The sequence below is a fragment of the Epinephelus lanceolatus genome, chromosome 19, assembly GCF_041903045.1.
Source record: "Epinephelus lanceolatus isolate andai-2023 chromosome 19, ASM4190304v1, whole genome shotgun sequence".
NCBI lineage: Eukaryota > Metazoa > Chordata > Actinopteri > Perciformes > Serranidae > Epinephelus > Epinephelus lanceolatus.
In genome coordinates this window covers 41,254,732-41,272,582 of record NC_135752.1, presented here as the reverse complement: position 1 = coordinate 41,272,582, position 17,851 = coordinate 41,254,732, and the positions used below count along the sequence as shown (strand labels likewise).

At 44.1% G+C, this 17,851-nt stretch overlaps 2 protein-coding genes across 5 annotated transcripts in view; one reads left to right on the top strand and one right to left on the bottom strand.

Annotated features, from left to right (window-relative positions):
* The first annotated feature begins 969 nt into the window (after positions 1–969).
* il7r (interleukin 7 receptor) lies at positions 970–12,101 on the top strand. The gene is made up of 8 exons (XM_033647634.2): positions 970–1,240; positions 6,034–6,166; positions 6,261–6,421; positions 6,939–7,090; positions 7,183–7,336; positions 7,411–7,516; positions 7,603–7,675; positions 9,119–12,101. Exons 1-8 carry the CDS (start codon positions 1,141–1,143, stop codon positions 9,488–9,490), a joined length of 1,251 nt encoding a protein of 416 aa, XP_033503525.1. The 5' UTR covers positions 970–1,140; the 3' UTR covers positions 9,491–12,101.
* A 670-nt stretch (positions 12,102–12,771) lies between these two features.
* The window catches only part of capslb (calcyphosine-like b), a 31,995-nt gene continuing 26,915 nt past the window's right edge, over positions 12,772–17,851 (bottom strand). Inside the window, exons 3-6 of one of the 4 annotated variants that reach the window (XM_033647635.2) lie at positions 16,767–16,944; positions 16,485–16,694; positions 16,213–16,329; positions 12,772–13,094 (exon numbers count right to left, since the gene is read on the bottom strand). In XM_033647635.2, the coding sequence (XP_033503526.1) occupies positions 16,228–16,329; positions 16,485–16,694; positions 16,767–16,944 (490 nt within the window). In that variant the 3' untranslated portion in view covers positions 12,772–13,094; positions 16,213–16,227. Of the gene's footprint in view, positions 13,095–16,212; positions 16,330–16,484; positions 16,945–17,851 lie in introns of all 4 variants that reach the window. The other 3 variants (XM_078161890.1, XM_033647636.2, XM_078161889.1) reach the window with 3 other exon arrangements.

Genomic DNA, 17,851 nt, shown 5'->3' with positions numbered 1-17,851 from the left:
TAGCCAACACACACACCTGGTTACGTTTAGCCAACACACACACATGAGGTTACGTTTAGCCAACACACACATGAGGTTACGTTTAGCCAACACACACACCTGGTTACGTTTAGCCAACACACACATGGTTACGTTTAGCCAACACACACACCTGGTTACGTTTAGCCAACACACACATGAGGTTACGTTTAGCCAACACACACATGAGGTTACGTTTAGCCAACACACACACCTGGTTACGTTTAGCCAACACACACATGGTTACGTTTAGCCAACACACACACATGAGGTTACGTTTAGCCAACACACACACCTGGTTACGTTTAGCCAACACACACACCTGGTTACATTTAGCCAACACACACACCTGGTTACGTTTAGCCAACACACACACATATGTGTGGTTGGGTTTAGGACAACAGAACAGGGTTTGGCTTTACAGTCTCACAGGAAGTGAACACCGCCCTCCAGGGTCAACGCTGCCCCAGTCAGACTTTTGCTGCCTTAACCTTCGTCCTTGTCCCGCTGTGTTCGCCCACCAGGTGCCATTTAACTACAGCGGCAACCAGCTACATATCATATGTTTACTTGCTGGTTTCTGACGCCACAAGTCACTGCCCAAGCACCAGATTTCGACGACCTCAATGTTTTCATCATCAGGATCTATTTTTAGCTCGTCATCGTTCCGTTTACGTTATGGAAAAAATGGTTATTGATAAAACAGTATTCATCAGTTACATGAGCTGCAGGCGTTGGGGTGCAGCTGAATGATGCAGGACACCAGAAGAATCGGATCAGGACTCAGCAGGTTCTCCTTGTTAACTGACTCAGAGGGGGATCAGGGGTAAAGAGACTGGACGGGGACATGTTCAGAGAGAGGAGCGTCTCAGTGGACTTTAAAGAAAGATGTCAGACAACATTTAGTTTAATGGAAGTCAGTGTGTGTGATCTGTGACTGAAGGGTGTGTGTTTACTGCCTGTGTTTTCAGCTCTGCACACAACCTGCAAAGATGTTTTCTGATTTACATCCTGTCAGCACCTTCCTCCTCCTCCTCTTCCTCTGCACAGAGGCCACTCCTCCTTCCTCTGTGGCTGACAGAAAAGCCGTCAGCTGCTGAGATCAGCGTTCTGACTGAGGAGATGCTGCTTGGCTGCTGGATCGCTGCACCGCTGCTGCTGCTGCTGCTGCTGCTGTCGGCTGGGACTCGGGCTCAGAGCGGAGATGGAGACACGGACATGGGTGAGAGGATCATTTCATCTGGAGCATCTGCTCACCTGTTTCTTATCTGTGACTGCAGAGACACATCTGTGATCACTTCATCCTCCAGAGCTCAGTCAGTGTTCATCAGAGTTAGAACCACATATCTGAGGTGAGTCTCTGCACCTGTGGGTCGGTACCTGATCCTGATCCAATCGTCACTCAACAAGTGTCCAACAACTCAAAGTCACTGAGCCAAGAGTTCAGAGCTCCGACAGCTGAGGGACAGTTAGACTGAAGCTTAACACCAATCTGACAACAACTAACACTGAAGGACTCAAACTGTCCTGGTGACGAGATTATTTCCCAAACACTGGAAAAAAACAACCCGTTTTACAGGATCTCAGATGCCGTTCACAAGCATTTAACCCTTTGAGCTCTGAGGTGAACTGGACCCCAAACTGCTCCTGATGGCTGTTCATCAGTGTGTGAGTGTGTGTGAATGTGACAGTGTGAAAGCACCTTGAGAGGTGGGAGGACCAGAAACCTGCTGTACGAGTGCAGGTCATTCAACATTTACAGGTCATAAAGTCCTGTTTTCTTTCAGATAGCACGTCACAGACGAGCCAAACTTTGAAAACGACTTCAGTTCATCCTGATAAAAACTGTCTGCTGTAAATGTTGGTCATGTGACATGCTGACTCTGTAACTGAATCTGTTTTATATGTGACGAAACAAAGAAAACTCATGTTGTGTATCAGTCCCGGTCAGCTGAGGCCGGCGGTGACGTGGCAGTGAGCAGATGTGAGGCGGCGTCTCGGTGTTGTTGATGGTTATCTGCTGTGGTGCAGGTGCTGTTATTCCCCAGAACACAGCGTCAGAGTGAAAAACTGAGTGACAGCTCATCTGAGCAGATGTTATCATGATGTGTGTGTCACTGTGCAGTGTGGGGATGGTGGGGGTGGGAAGGTTAGCGTGTTGATGACGTCATATGTCGTGTTGGCTGGAAGAGATTCGCTCAGACATGACCTCAGAACTTGTGACGTCTGTTTTCCACCTGCGTCAGACGTGCTTAGACCGAAGGATGAAGATAATCGACAGAATGAAGCCACATGTGCTGATTACAGGGTTCAAGCCAGCATGAAGTTCACAGTACACCCACAGGTTTTATGACCATCAGACAGACATTCATTCACGTCCAAATCTGAGCCGTCCCCGCCTGTCCTCTTCACACTGTTTGTCCCTGCTGATCAGGACAGAGGCATTTTGGGAACTTTAACACTTGAATTAAAAACCTCCTGAGTTTGGAAAAGTTTGACCAAACTGTTTTTGATTTATGGACACATTTTGTGAGAGGCCACTTGTTTGGTGCTGGCGGCGTCCCCCATGGACCCATTTCAAAACAGTCCAATATTAGAATTTAAACATATCCTGCAGTTTTGGGAACAATTAGACAGTTTATGATTTATAGTCTGATTTGTGTTGTGTCATATCATGTTCCTGAAAATACGCTATCATTTTTAACATGATATGAAAAATGTATATAGTGATATCTATCTATCTATCTATCTATCTATCTATCTATCTATCTATCTATTCGTCCACCTCTCTCTCTATTTATCTTTGTGGATTTATTAACTCTTCCCCTTTGTCTCCCCACTGACAGAGATTAATGCAGTATTGTTTGCTGTCTCACCTCTGCTGCAAACACAAGATTGTTTAAAATCAAACCTAATTCAGAATCAGAAATTTACTGCTAATATTTACATGCAAAGGTCATTCCTGGCTCTGCAGCTGCCTCTAAATTTGTCACTGAATTGTTGTCGTAGTCTCTTTCCTTTGATGAAACTTTACCATCCTTTAATAGAACCAAAGCTATTTAAAACCTGTGAGAATGCACCAGAATGCAGGAAATGACATCTATTTCTTTAGAAAACTTTTCCAGGGGCCGACCCCCAGACCCCCTCTGTTATTGCCCCCCCCACATTTGGAAAGCTTCAGACGCCACTGCTGTCCAGGAGTTGTTGAGATATTTCTGTCTGAACCAAAGACAAACTGAAGTAAAACTAAACTTGTGGTTTTAATGTGGAGAAAACGTAACTGACGAGAGACTAGAAAAGGTTTTAAAGAGGAACTCCCAGTCACTGTGTGTGCAGGTGCTGTGGAGTGTTACCGCACATTTTTAACAAGACTGTAAAGAGTTCAGCATCTCCTCTGAGAGGGAGCTGTGTGATGTTTGATAAACGTCCTCCAGTGATGTTACGTGACTCATTATCAGCTGAAGACTACAAGTCTGACAAGTAAAAAAAATCTGGAGGTGTGGAGTCAGAAAGAAATGCTGCTCGTCTCTGCTGCAGGAAACATGAACCACTGCTGCTAACACACCACAATCCCACACAGCTGTCAGAGAAGAGAGGAGCACTGTGGGTAATGTAGGCAAAGACTGAGTGGAATCAAGACAGATGATCTCTGCTGCTGCTGTTGCTGCTGTGTTTTTCTGTTGAACTCCACTTCCTTGTCTGTGAAACTTTCTTGTGGTAAACCTCAGGGCTCGATACTGGGCCCGGCCCTGGTCACAGAACCTGTAAACACATTTGTGGCGTGCTCTTTCAGAATCAGTCAGATGTCATGACAGCTCATTTCTAGATAAATGTGGATCCATGTCAACATATTCATTTGGGGTTTTGATGATTATAAACAAATCAAGTATTTGCTCTCAGAAATGAAACTTTTATCAACAAATTCAGACTATAAAGTCACTTTTAAAGTCATAATGACAAACTCAAACATTTGTCCACCGCACTGTGATCCCACTGAGCTTCTCTATTTCTCTGTCTCTGTCTCTATGTCCCCCTGACATCATTCAATCAGCAGAGACTCATTCTGAGTGAAAAGAATATTTATTTACTGCTGCACATGCACATAAAAAAATGTGACAAGACTTTGATTGGACCCATTGAGGATGGTTTATATTTAAGGAGGATGATGAAGCTGTTAAATGCCAACAGCTGCTCTTCTTCTTCTTTGAGTTAGCCGCAAACTGTCAACAGCTGCTGTTCTTTTTCTTTAATTTACGCTGGATTTCCACTGGATGCGTGTCCGTGGCGGAACGGCAGCGCTGGTTATCCGCTGCGTGCTCCGCTGTCTGTCAATACCCACCGGCTGCGTTTGCTGTGTGGAGCGGTGCAGCTCTGCCGGAAGACATCTCGGTGCACTGCCATGATTAACATCTCCTCGTCCATGGTGTTTACGGGGTGAAATGACGTCTGAAAACCTCTGACCTGTTGACTTCAGGCCTGCCTCTGCCCATTATGATGTTTTCAAGGTTTAGTGCAGGGAAATATGATCCGCCGTGAACACTGTGTATTTTATTTTGAAAATTAACCAGATGTTTTATTTTGTTTCTGTGCACGACTTCCTGCCCCGCACGATCTGCTCTGTGCTGAATTGCTGCGTTGTGCTCCGGCGTCCGGCAAAAACAGAAGTGCTGCGTATCTGTTGCGGAGGGCTCCGGAGCTGTGACGGAACGCAACACAGCCACAGCCGGTGGAAACACACACATTGACTAGAACTGAAACGTATCGGCTCCACTGCCTTGTGGTAACAAATGAAGGGATTCTGTTCACAGAAATGTTGTCAGGGGACTTTTATTTTGAAACGGAAACAGGAAGTGTTGAGTCAAAATTAAATACTTACAGATAGAAACATTGAAACTGTGGTGAAAGATTGTGCGATGTCAATATGATCATCTAAATATAATTTTCACCGCCTGTTTGTTGGCTGTGGCCCTTTGCTGCATCTTGTCCCTCCCTCTCTCTCTCTCTCTCTCTCTCTCTCTCTTTCTCCGCCCTTCACACTTAGCTGTCCTGTCAATTAAAATTATATCTTGAAAAAACCAAACCCCCATCACCGCTGATTCCCATCCAGTTTAAGGACGAAGAAACTCACTGAAACAGACGAGTGATTGTCTGGACATGTGAAAGTTTTCCTTCCACTCCTCATCATCAACAGTCCCACTCTGAAAGTGTCCCATCGTCTGCTGGTTTCACCGGTCCTGAGCCAAAACCATCGCTTCTGATGCACTTTAAACCACAAACCCTCAGGTGCAGCAGACGCCTCTGTTTGTTTGTGAAGTGGTGAGTTTAGGTGTAAAGTCATCATTAGACCGAGCAGTACTGACAAAACGCTAACAAACCAGTAGTCCGCCATTGTTTCCAGTGTTTGCTCAAAGCATCAGTAGGCATGTGTGATTTTTTTCCCCAAATTTTCCAAATGCTCAGTTTTACACGTCCACTCAACAGGAAACAGAGTTTTGATCAATTTTCAGCTCGGAGAGTGTTTGTGTGGACGAGAGGCCTGAAAGTAAAGGAAAATTTCTGTTTACAAAAATATCTGAAGACAGCCTAAATCTCCCGCCGTGGGGCGCACGCAGAACACCTCATCCAAACGTCATATTTGTCCTGCCCTGCTGACGCACACCTTGTCGATCTGGTGCTGTTACTTCCTGTCGGCTGAAAGGTGACCGATTGTAAATCATGTTTCAGTGTTTTGGTGTAAAAGTCACGTGTTGGTGGCGTCCTGAACATCTGACTGTTGTTCTGATGTGGGGCACCTGCAGGTAAAGGCGCACCCCATTTACTGCACTTCATCAGCAACACTCACCTTTTCTGAATTCTCTCTTTCCTTCATGAATTCAACGTCACAGGTGGCGAAGAACTGACAACCAAATGGCCACTGTGTTCCTTTAATGCTCCATGACTTCCTTCCTGTCCACCGTGAGTGTGACACTGGGACAGGATGTGACGTCGCTAATGAATCTGTGTGTTTCCTGTCAGAGCCCAGAGTCAGCTGCACCTCTGACATCCTGATGGCAGGAAGTAGTCTGAGCTGTAAACTGGTCGGAGGCCGGAGCGACAGTGAGGACGATGAAGACGAAGAGGCTGATGTCATAGACAGGATGACAGTGTGGTAATGGCTTTTATCCGTCATGTGTAGGTGTGACATCAGCAGCGTTCAGAGGACGTTCAGTCACTGAGCCACGGCTCTGCTCGTCTGTTCACAGCTACTTCGACTGGAGTGGAAATAAAAAAGAAGAGAAGTGTTTGAAGGTTCCTGGAGACACAGTCACCTCCAAAGATCTGCTTCTTGTCCTTGACTTCAACGTGTCCGTCCACCTGAAGACAGGAAGCTCGACCACAACCATGGTGGACCTGAAGAAAATAGGTGAGTCCCTCCTGCAGAGCTGGAAAACTCATTATCACTGACTCAGTTTGTTTCTCTTGGAGCTAATTTTATGTCTCTTTGTGGTCATTTTCAGTTTTTAAGTGACATTTCGCAGGCACAGGCCCAGGGGCCCCTGACACTTTGGGCCCCTGGGCCTGTGCCTGTTAGGCCTGTTGAGTAATCACTACATGGTTTGATGTGACTCTTTGGTTAAGGTACGGTTTACAGAATGGTTTGGGTTAAAAAAAAGTTAAGGTAAGGGACAGTTTGTCGTCATGGTGACAGACAGACAGACAGACAGAGACAGACAGACAGACAGATATAAATCTTATTGGCTTTTTGACGAGAAAAACATCAAATACAGATTTTGGGACAATGGACCGTCGGAACAAGAGGATCATCCTCTGGAGGCCATGAACAGAAACACATCAACACAATCCAACAGATTTCAATCTGAGTCTTTACAAGGTGATTTTATGTCTCAGATGTCTCGTGATTGTTTGTTGTGTCCCTGCAGTCAAACCGAGAAGTCCTCAGGTGAAGAACGTGACTTTCGACCACGAGTCAAACCAGGCTGTGATTCGTATTCAGACTCCGTACCACAAAGACTACCTGACACTCGACAACCAACTCTTCCAGCTGCTCATCCAGAGCCCCGGCAGAACAATAGTAACATCATTTGATTTGTGTTGCTGCAGTTTTTATTTCTTCCTCTGACGATGTTCAGCAGTGACTGAGCTGTACTTCCTGTTTGACCACAGCCTCAAAACTTCTCATTGGACACTCTAAAGATCGACATGCAGCACCTCCGCAAACACACCGAGTATCATGTCAAAGTGCGAGCGTTACCAGTGAAAGGTTGGCAGGGTACCTGGAGCGAGTGGAGTGAAACGTACAGCTTCTTTACTCCCGCTGGTGAGAACAAATCCTGTTCACGCTCACATCAGAATAACGACCTCATCTGACTCTGTGCTCTTGTTTTCCTCCAGGAGAAGAAAAACAGATGGACGGGAGACGGGAGACGTACAGACTGCTTCTGTGTTTTGTCGTTTTGCTGGTGGTGCCTTTAAGTGTTATTTTCTTCTGGAAAAACAAGTATGACGTCTCTGCTTTCTTGTCGTAGAGTCAGTTTGTTCACACATGAGTCATATATTAATATTTCTCTTTTCATTCCTTTGCAGAATTTTTACCTACATGTGGCCGAGCATCCCGCACCCCAAACACACGCTGGTGCAGATCTGCAAGCCAAATAAAGTGAGTCATTTTACTGTGAGACTGTCCTCATCAGAAAAACAACCACAGCGTCCTCTCGTGGTCAGAATTAGGGGTGCATTCAGGAATACTAACTCCAAGTGCCGCAGCGCACAGTTTGTACTAAAATAGTCACTTTATTGATCCTTAATGGGGTGCATGATGGGACATTTTTCATAATTATGCATTACTCTGATAATTTAAATTATAGCCAATAAAAGGAAGTCGGACTGCGTTCATTGACTTAACAAGGGCAGCACCTACCCCCTGGCACAGTGGGTGGATGTACATGTAGCTTTATATTTCAAATCAAATCAACTTTATTTATATGACACTTTTCATACGACAGTAACACAAAGTGCCTCACAGAGGTTAAAAACAACAAAGAACCAAAACAGAAAACAAAAAAGAAAAGAGAAAACCCAACCCTCCCACCCCACATAGAGATACATAAGTATACACACACAGACACACACACATTTGGTTTGTGAGCCGCCAATAAACACAGAGAAGAAGAAGAACTGCTGCACGCTGTCTAAAAGAGGCCACGCTCAGCAGTCAGACAGGAGTCATGTTACAAACCAATCACAGCCGACAGATATCTTTCTCTTCTTCTGTAAATATTCAGTTTGATAAAAGATGATCATGTTAGTGCAGGGCTGCCCAGAGCTTCACATCTGTCCCACTGACGATAGGCCTACACACTTATAAACAGCTCAGGTCAACAGGCGACATGATGCTTGTTAAGGTTACGCCCAGCACCCAACCTCATGTTTCCCAGGTGGTTAAAGACGCAGCAGGTGTACAGCCCCTACTTTCCAGGGCTGGTACCTGTGGTTATTCCACAGGCTAGTTAATAACATGTCGGGCAGGAAATCCAAAGTGTGGGATCATTTTGAGAAGGTGAAGGACGAACCCAAGGTGATATGTAAACTCATCTTCATCGGTCGACTACAAACATGACGTATCATGTGAAACATGGAAGTAGCTACATGCCCATTAGCCCACAGCGTCATTAACAGGCGGCTCGCTCAGTGTGTGACGTGCACTTGGAGATAAAATATAGGCCTCTATTAATGAAGGTTCATTAGTACGGTTTGTATTTCTCTGTAATGTAGCACAGTGTTAACAATGTTACTGATACTATTCTTTCTCACACCTTCAACTCAAACCACCAAAATATATCATTTAATCATTACATTCATATCAGAAACATAATTGTACAGATTTTAGGAAGCATTTGAAGACACTCCAGGAAATGACACGGTAAGCAGAAATACCACCGTAGGCACTGGAGGACCGCTTCAACAGGGTTAAACATGACTAAACGAACAAACTGTGAGTGCAGTGATGTCAGAGGAGAACATCTGATCTGAGATGAGGTGATGTTCAGACCGCTCTGACTGATGCTCCACACACTGATGGGATCTGTCCTGTTTGTTTCAGGGCCTCCTGTTGAACTTCAAACCTGAAGTGTTCAGCGCTCTTAAAGTGGAGAAGATGGAGGAGCAGCCGTGTGAGGAAACTTCGATCGCTGCTGCAGCCGCTGACGGTGCTCACTCCGAATTTCCCGGCTCTTCCCACAGCTCTGACTCCTCCAGGAGCACCACCAGCGTCAGCACAGAGGAGCTGGAGCTGTCTGCCCTGCTGAGCCGGAGCTCCTCCGATGGAGAGGACGCCCTCCAGAGCACCAGTCCGTCCCCCGTCCAAGTGCAGCCGCCCGAGGAGAGAGCTCACACACCTCAGCCTGAGCGCAGCGGCGGAGGGAATGAGGCAGAGGCTTACGTCACCATGTCCAGTTTTTATCAGATCAAGTAGGTCAGAAGGACGAAGAGGGACAGTGATGGACGGAAACTCTGACCGGCCACAAAATGATTAACTGTCCTTCAGTGTCAGTCAGTCCACGTCTCTGATCCACTCTGGAATATCTCTATTTCCATCAACGTTTCACAGATGTTCACTTCGTCAGTCTGTCCAGGATTTCGCAGGCTGTGTTTGGGATTGTTGCGGCCTGATATTTCTCATTTCAAAAAATTCTTTACAACTTCTTTTGGCCTTTTTTTGCAGTTCAATTTTTGGGCAAGTGGAAATTACAAGAGTAGCTGTGATGCTGTTTCTGATTCGGAGCTCATTATCGTGAGCGCTCAGTGTTTCCCACAGAATTAGAATCTATTCGTGATTTGCGGAGATGGGGGGTGTCTGCATCAACAGCTGATCACCAACAATCAGCTGCTGATGGTGTTTGACGCAGAGCTGCAGGAGCGTCTCCATAAGCTGCTCCTCTCCTGCTGAGAACATCAGACACCGAGCTGACACCAAAACAGCTCGACTCTGTCATTAAACCTGTTAATAACCGTTAGGTCACGTTAGCCACGTGATGCTAACAGTTAGCCCTGTCACTGTGTGTGTGACCCTGAGCTCCTGTCCTGCACGCAGCTCCACCATGAAATCAGATGTTAATAGTCAAATTTGTGGTTAAGTTTCAGTGACCGCTCAAAATTCACAGGGATTGGCTGATTTTGTGTTAATTGTTGTGACTATAACATCCTGCACAGACGGCATTGGCCAGAGGATGAACCCTCGAACACCACCATGAGGTGGTGTGTTTTTTTTAGTGAAATATTAGCAACATTTCCTGGACAGTGTTGGACGGGTCTTCACGGTCTCACTGACTCTCAGTGATCCTTTCACTTTTCCTGTAGCGCCACCAGCAGGTCAGAGTTGATTTTATTCACCCCTTGATGTCTCCAGTTTTTTAAATGGTCAAAGTCTGTGCAGCAGAGTTTTTATTTTTCCTTCAGCGAGTAAAAGTGGAGATATTTTATTTTTATCTCTCTCTGGAGTCCAGAGTGTGACAGTAGCAGTTTGTTAAATGTGGGCTGTTGACCCAGAGAGACGGAAATGTAGCTTTATGTTTATTTTGTTGCTTTTGACGCTGTACGATTGTATCAAGTATATCTGAATCATATATGGCACATTGTATACTGACAGACCTCCTCATACAGTCAGCTGCTGTGTTTCTGCAGGTTTTACTACAAATCACAGAGAAGTGTCTCCAGAGAGCGTCCAGACGGCACTGGTTAAGGCTCAGCTCATCTTTCAGCTGAGCGCCATGTTCTCTGTAGTGAAGCAACCAAATAAAAAGATTCAGTTGGAGGGTCGTCCAACGACTCACAGATGGGTGACAAATGAAAATAAATCTCCGTCTGAGGTGAGTTACTTAAGTGTTGTTCCACTAGAACACCTTCAGTTCTCCTCGTCATAGAGTTTTACACCGCCTGTTCAAGGAAGGTCACGCCGACATGCCGCCTCATTGTTCTGTATAAATGGTACGATCGTGACACAGAGGGACAGAGGGAATTTTGTTTCATGTGCAAGCATGCAAATGACAATAAACAAATGAAATGAAATGAACCCCCTAAAACCCAAACCTCTGAGGAAGTTCTAAGCCCTCTAGCTCTGAGCCCTAAGATCCCTAAATGATGTACAAATTAATGACAGATTAAAGTAACCACAAAAACCACTTAACAGACCACAAGAACCACAAAGAACCTCTCAAATGGCCACTAGAACCACCCTGAGGATTCCTAGAACCTCCTCAGTGATGGCTACCATCATATAAATGAGCCCTAGAATCTTCTCAGTGAACGTAACAACCCCCTGACACACAACAAGAATCATATAGAACCCCTTAAATGACCTCTAGAACCACCTTAAGGATGAGTTGAACCTCCTTACATCTAAACCCAAACCTTTGAGGAGGTTGTAAGCCCTAAGATACCTAAATAATGTACAAATTAATGACAGTTTAAAGTAACTAGAGTAACCTGAAGATCTACCTGACAGACCACAAGAACCACAGAGCTTTGTCAATGACCACTAGAACGACCTTAATGATTCCTAGAACCTCCTCAGCGACCACTGGTATCACATAAACATACATGACCATAACAACCAAACAAACCATTAGAACCACCAAAAGGACCAGTGGAACCACCTCAAAGCCTTAATCCAAACCTTTGAGGAAGTTCGAAGCCCTCCAGCTCTCAAAATGATGTACAAAGTAATTACAGATTAAAGTAAGTATCCACAAAAAACACCTAACAGACCAAAAGAACCATTTAAATGACCATTAGAACTTCCTCAGTGGACACCAGAACCACCTAAAGGACTACAACAAAACCCTCTGTGTTCACAAGAACCATGTAGAACCTAAACATCAGAAAATTAAGATGAAAGTAACTAGAATAACCTGAAGAACCACCTGACAAACCACAAGGACCAGGTAGAACCTCTTAAATGGACAACAGAACCACCTCGAGGACTACTACAAACTCCTCAGTGTCCACATGAACCTCTTAGAGGACCACACCTGACCACACCCCTAGATCCACCTAAGTGAGTGCTAGAACTTCCTCAAAGACCACCTCTTGAATGTCCTCAGCACCGCGCTGGCACAAAGGTCTACACTCTTCTTTTTTTTTGGGCTTTCCTTAGAAGCTACCTGGCAGATCAGTGACCTCAGTCTGGGTGGAGGTGATGTAGCGTTAAGGTGCATCACACTGTGCCTGATCTATTTCACAGCAGACAGGTTTCTGATCCAGCTGGGAGGCAGGGCGGTCCGGTATCAGAACCCCGGCTAAGTTTGAGCTGCTGCAGGTCAGAGTCTGGAGCTGCTGCTGCGCTCCTGCGGAGGTGAAGAGGTCGAGCGTTTGAGTCGTTCAGGTGTTTCCTTTTAATTTGTCACCCGTCTGTTTGATTTGAGCTAAAACGTTCAGAAACACCAGCGAGGTCTTTTTAAAAAAAGCTGCTCGTATCTGCACTGAAACTGTTAAAGAACTTCAGCTGTTGTTCGTCATGGATCAGGCTCGTCTCCCTCTGCTGACCAGCAGTACGTGTCGTTCTGGTCAGACAGGTGACACGTGCTGCTGCAGCGACCTGACCCCACACCAAGCACCATGCTGCTTCTTCATGTATCTGACACAACCTAAACCTCATGTTTCCTCACAGTGACGGCTGAACGACAAACACAGAATGTACACTTTATTTCCTCTCTGGTCTGATTGTAATATTTCAGCTGTGTGTACTACACCATAACGTCTGATTGTACAACATGTTCTTTATTTAAACAGAGCTGACGGTGTTGCATGTAATAAAACAGAACAGTTAAGAAGTGATGCTGTCGCCCTGTGATCATCTACAACACATCAGACCTGATGATGATCTGCCTTTAAACTACGGTGCTAACGTCATGCAGAGAATGATCTAACAGTGATTTACAGCTGGGAGGAGCTGAACAGTTCGTCAGTGTCCTTTGTGTTCAGAGCCTCCAGGCGTTTTTCATCATCAGAATAAAGTAGACGTCACTGTCGATGGAGGCGCTGACTCCGCAGTAATAGTTGACAAACTCCTCTTGAGTCACCTGTTGATTAGAGCAAAAATTTCAGTGTCGAGTCACAGCAGTACGACAAGATCAAAGTGTGAGTTCTACTAACGAGTGCAAAGTAAAGAAGAGATCATCAGACAGCTGCTGCTTCCATCCAAATGAGCCTGAAGTGGAGGTTCACTTTTTGTTGTTTTGTCAGTGAACCTTGTGAGCTGTAATGGAGCTGCATATGTGTGTCAAATTGTCTCCATTAAGCCATGTTTGATGTGAGTTTAATGTGTGTTTAATGTGTGTGTAATGTGAGTTTAATGTGTGTTTAATGTGTGTTTGATGTGTGTATAATGTGTGTGTAATGTGTGTTTAATGTGTGTATAATGTGTGTGTAATGTGTGTTTAATGTGTGTATAATGTGTGTGTAATGTGTGTTTAATGTGTGTCTAATGTGTGTTTAATGTGTGTTTGATGTGTGTATAATGTGTGTGTAATGTGTGTATAATGTGTGTGTAATGTGTGTGTAATGTGTGTTTAATGTGTGTATAATGTGTGTAATGTGTGTTTAATGTGTGTCTAATGTGTGTTTAATGTGAGTTTAATGTGTGTTTAATGTGTGTGTAATGTGTCTAATATGTGTCTAATGTGTGTTTAATGTGAGTTTAATGTGTGTGTAATGTGTGTCTAATGTGAGTTTAATGTGTGTTTAATGTGTGTAATGTGTCTAATATGTGTCTAATGTGTGTTTAATGTGTGTCTAATGTGTGTTTAATGTGTGTCTAATGTGAGTTTAATGTGTGTTTAATGTGTGTGTAATGTGTGTCTAATGTGAGTTTAATGTGTGTTTAATGTGTGTCTAATGTGAGTTTAATGTGTGTGTAATGTGTCTAATATGTGTCTAATGTGTGTTTAATGTGTGTCTAATGTGAGTTTAATGTGAGTTTAATGTGTGTTTAATGTGTGTGTAATGTGTGTCTAATGTGAGTTTAATGTGTGTGTAATGTGTGTCTAATGTGAGTTTAATGTGTGTTTAATGTGTGTCTAATGTGAGTTTAATGTGTGTTTAATGTGTGTGTAATGTGTCTAATATGTGTCTGTGTGTTTAATGTGTGTCTAATGTGAGTTTAATGTGTGTGTAATGTGTGTCTAATGTGAGTTTAATGTGTGTTTAATGTGTGTATAATGTGTCTAATATGTGTCTAATGTGAGTTTAATGTGTGTTTAATGTGTGTGTAATGTGTGTCTAATATGTGTCTAATGTGAGTTTAATGTGTGTGTAATGTGTGTCTAATGTGAGTTTAATGTGTGTTTAATGTGTGTGTAATGTGTCTAATATGTGTCTAATGTGTGTTTAATGTGTGTGTAATGTGTGTCTAATGTGTGTTTAATGTGTGTCTAATGTGAGTTTAATGTGTGTGTAATGTGTCTAATATGTGTCTAATGTGTGTTTAATGTGTGTCTAATGTGAGTTTAATGTGTGTGTAATGTGTCTAATATGTGTCTAATGTGTGTTTAATGTGTGTGTAATGTGTGTCTAATGTGAGTTTAATGTGTGTCTAATGTGAGTTTAATGTGTGTCTAATATGTGTCTAATATGTGTCTAATGTGTGTTTAATGTGTGTGTAATGTGTGTCTAATGTGAGTTTAATGTGTGTTTAATGTGTGTTTAATGTGTGTTTGATGTGTGTATAATGTGTGTGTAATGTGTGTTTAATGTGTGTCTAACGTGTGTTTAATGTGAGTTTAATGTGTGTGTAATGTGTCTAATGTGTGTCTAATATGTGTTCAATGTGTGTTTAATGTGTGTGTGTTCAATATGTGTTTAATGTGTGTGTGTTCAATGTGTGTTTACTGTGTGTCTAATGCGTGTGTGTCTAATGTGTGTTTACTGTGTGTCTAATGTGTTTACTGTGTGTCTAATGTGTGTTTAATCAGAGACACACTGATTTTTAACATGAATCATTCTTCAGAGTGTTTCCTGGTGTAAATCAGCTGGTGTGTTTGTCTCTGAGAGGACGAGACCTGTGTGGATAATTCAGCTCCTCAACAAACACTGAAGGAGTTGTAACCAGGAGACGTTCACTGCAATGACAACACTGCTCGTCTTTTGTTACTGTTTCTACTGGCAGAATGTGACATACTGTATGTGTTCTGTTCCTCTTAGTTATTTGTCCACATCCCTCTCATACCCATTTTTCACCAAAATTAGCTCACGTTTTTTAAACACTGGTCGATGGACTCCTTTCCCATGGGCAGTAGAGCTGAGCTGTGAACACGGCTCTGCAGCACACGAAAACGCCTTTCTGTTTTTATGTTTTACTGGTGTGTCACGGTCGACGTCACAGACATGCCTGACAACAGGTTAGTAAACAATAGAAAGCAGCACAGAGGCCAGTGAAAACTTTATGGTGGTTACTTCTGGTCACATATCTCTGACTGATTCAGTCTCTCTTCAGACTCAGTGCAGACTGATTCAGGTCGATGTCTGAGCTGCCTGGGCGGAGACAGATGGTACTTTGTGGTGGTGCGTCAGTGCATCTCGCCGGTAAAGGGGTAAAATTAGTGTGTTCACCCCGGTGCTGTTTCCATCCATGCAGATCGGTGCTGGAGCTCATAAATAACCGTGACTGACCTGGGCACGAACGCTGATTGTAACCTGTCCCATTACATTACAAATCCAGATGTCAGCAGGTGTTTGTGGTTTCCTGTGCAGTGGGAAAGGAGCTTTAGAGGGGCCAAACAAGTCTGTAGACTTGGATGGAAGCAGTGAGTGAGGGGAGTGCACACGTCTGAGTCCAGAAACTGAAATGAAAAGGATCATTTTGAGCTTTACTGAACTACAGAGAGAAGCCAGAGTCGACCTGCTGAAGGTAAAGTTACTGAACAGTGAGGAACAACAGCCACCAAACTACTGCACTACTGAGGTTTGTATCTTGTATGGTTCCATCACCACTTTATTTCACGTCTTTTTCTCTTTGTGGTATGTTAGAATTTAAAAACCATACAATATACTCTGCAGAATATTTCCAGATGCACAGTGAGCTGTGTCTGTGGGGAAAAATAAGCCTCTGTTGCCTCCACCACTCTCCACCTCCCTCCACCTCCCTCCACCTCCCTCCACCTCCCTCCACCACCACACCAACCCAACGATAAGCTGGTTTACCAGAACGATGCTCAGTCAGAGTTTCCAGGCATTTCTCATCATCACAATAAAGTAGACGTCTGTGTCGATGGACGCGCTCACACCAGCATAATAATTCATAAACTCCTCCTGGGTCACCTTCAGAGATCATACCAGTGTGAGCTCAGTGATTACAGCTTCCTTCAGGCCTACACAGTATCTGAATGTTGTCACTGACCTCCAGACACTGAAACTCATCACATAAACCACCTGATGAAGACGTGACGCAGCCTGTCAGATAAAAACTGGATTACCTTTCCATCTTTGTCGTATGGAGAGTCAAAGCTGTCCAGGAACTTCCTGAAGACTTGATCCTCTGTCCACTCCCCGTTCTGGTACTTCGGGTGGTACTTGGCGTTATAAACCCCCCGCAGGTCTTCGATGGTGATCACCCCGTCACCTGTCTTATCCAGCTTCCGAAATGCCTGCATGACCACCTCCTTCCTGGCTTTAGACATCTGCGGCTGCAGTGAACACCTGAAGTTAAGACACACAAACTGCTGCTCAGCTGCACAGTCACCTCTCTGTATATTTACCCTCAGAGTGATGAGGAACTCGTCGAAGTCGATGGTCCCGTTCCCGTCGCGGTCGAATCGCTGAAAGAGAGCCGTGGCCTCTTGTTTCTCGATCAGGATCCCGAAGTCGTTCAAACCCTTTAGGAACTCCTTCAGCTCCAGGGAGCGGTTGTTGTCGTCGTCCATTATTTTAAAGGTTCTGACAAACACAGACAGTATGACATCATTTCATCATTCAAACGTAACAACAGTGTCAAATAAAATCTGCATTCAAACAAATACACAAGTAGTATCGTAACAGTCAGAGACTTTAAACATTCTCTGTACAAGCAGTGCTGGGCAGTAGCGTCACTACAAGTAGCAACGTTACTAACGTAACTACATTTCTCAGTAGCGTGGTGGTGACGTCACTACTTTGTGAGTCAAATAGCTTTTCAGTAGTGAAGTTGATCCATTGACCAAGTAGCGTGGTCGTGTCCACAGAAGTTACAAGCTATTCTCCTATTCTTCCCCGGAAAAGCTCTAAAATGTGTTAAAGGGTTTTTTTGGGGAGTTTTTCCTGATCAGCTGTGAGGGTCATAAGGACAGAGGGATGTCGTATGCTGTAAAGCCCTGTGAGGCAAATTGTGATTTGTGATATTGGGCTTTATAAATAAAATTGATTGATTGGTTGATTGATTGAAGTGCAGTTGACTATTTTTCTGCAAAGGTCTGGATAAAAGTAAACCGAGACTAAGTAACATGACTGACGCCAGCGCTCTACCAAAGCAGCACGCTCACAGCGCCATATTGAAACTTAAGTTAGGCCGTCAATCCCGTCCTCGTTTCATCCGCCGTCTGCGATAGTCGTCCTCCGATTAACCTCCACTCCAAAATAAAGTTAAAATCCTCACCTGCCATTCACAGCCTGTCATCTGTTCATTACGCCAGTCACTATCCACACCAGCAGCCTGCATCAGCAAAACCAGAGCTGGATCTCCAGACTGACTTTGACTGACCGTAACTAACAAAATGACCAGACTGAGAGTACACTCTTTTTCGTTATCGTCTTTATTTTGTCTTTCTGAGTTTTTGGGCCAACTGAGCTACATTTTTGTTACAAACTG

Bases quoted from the DNA above. Each gene is read 5' to 3' on its own strand.
- il7r (XM_033647634.2), top strand. From the start codon at position 1,141: ATGCTGCTTGGCTGCTGGATCGCTGCACCGCTGCTGCTGCTGCTGCTG. The intron at 6,422-6,938 runs GTGAGTCCCTCC...GTGTCCCTGCAG, and splicing joins GGTGGACCTGAAGAAAATAG to TCAAACCGAGAAGTCCTCAG. The intron at 7,517-7,602 runs GTATGACGTCTC...ATTCCTTTGCAG, and splicing joins ATTTTCTTCTGGAAAAACAA to AATTTTTACCTACATGTGGC.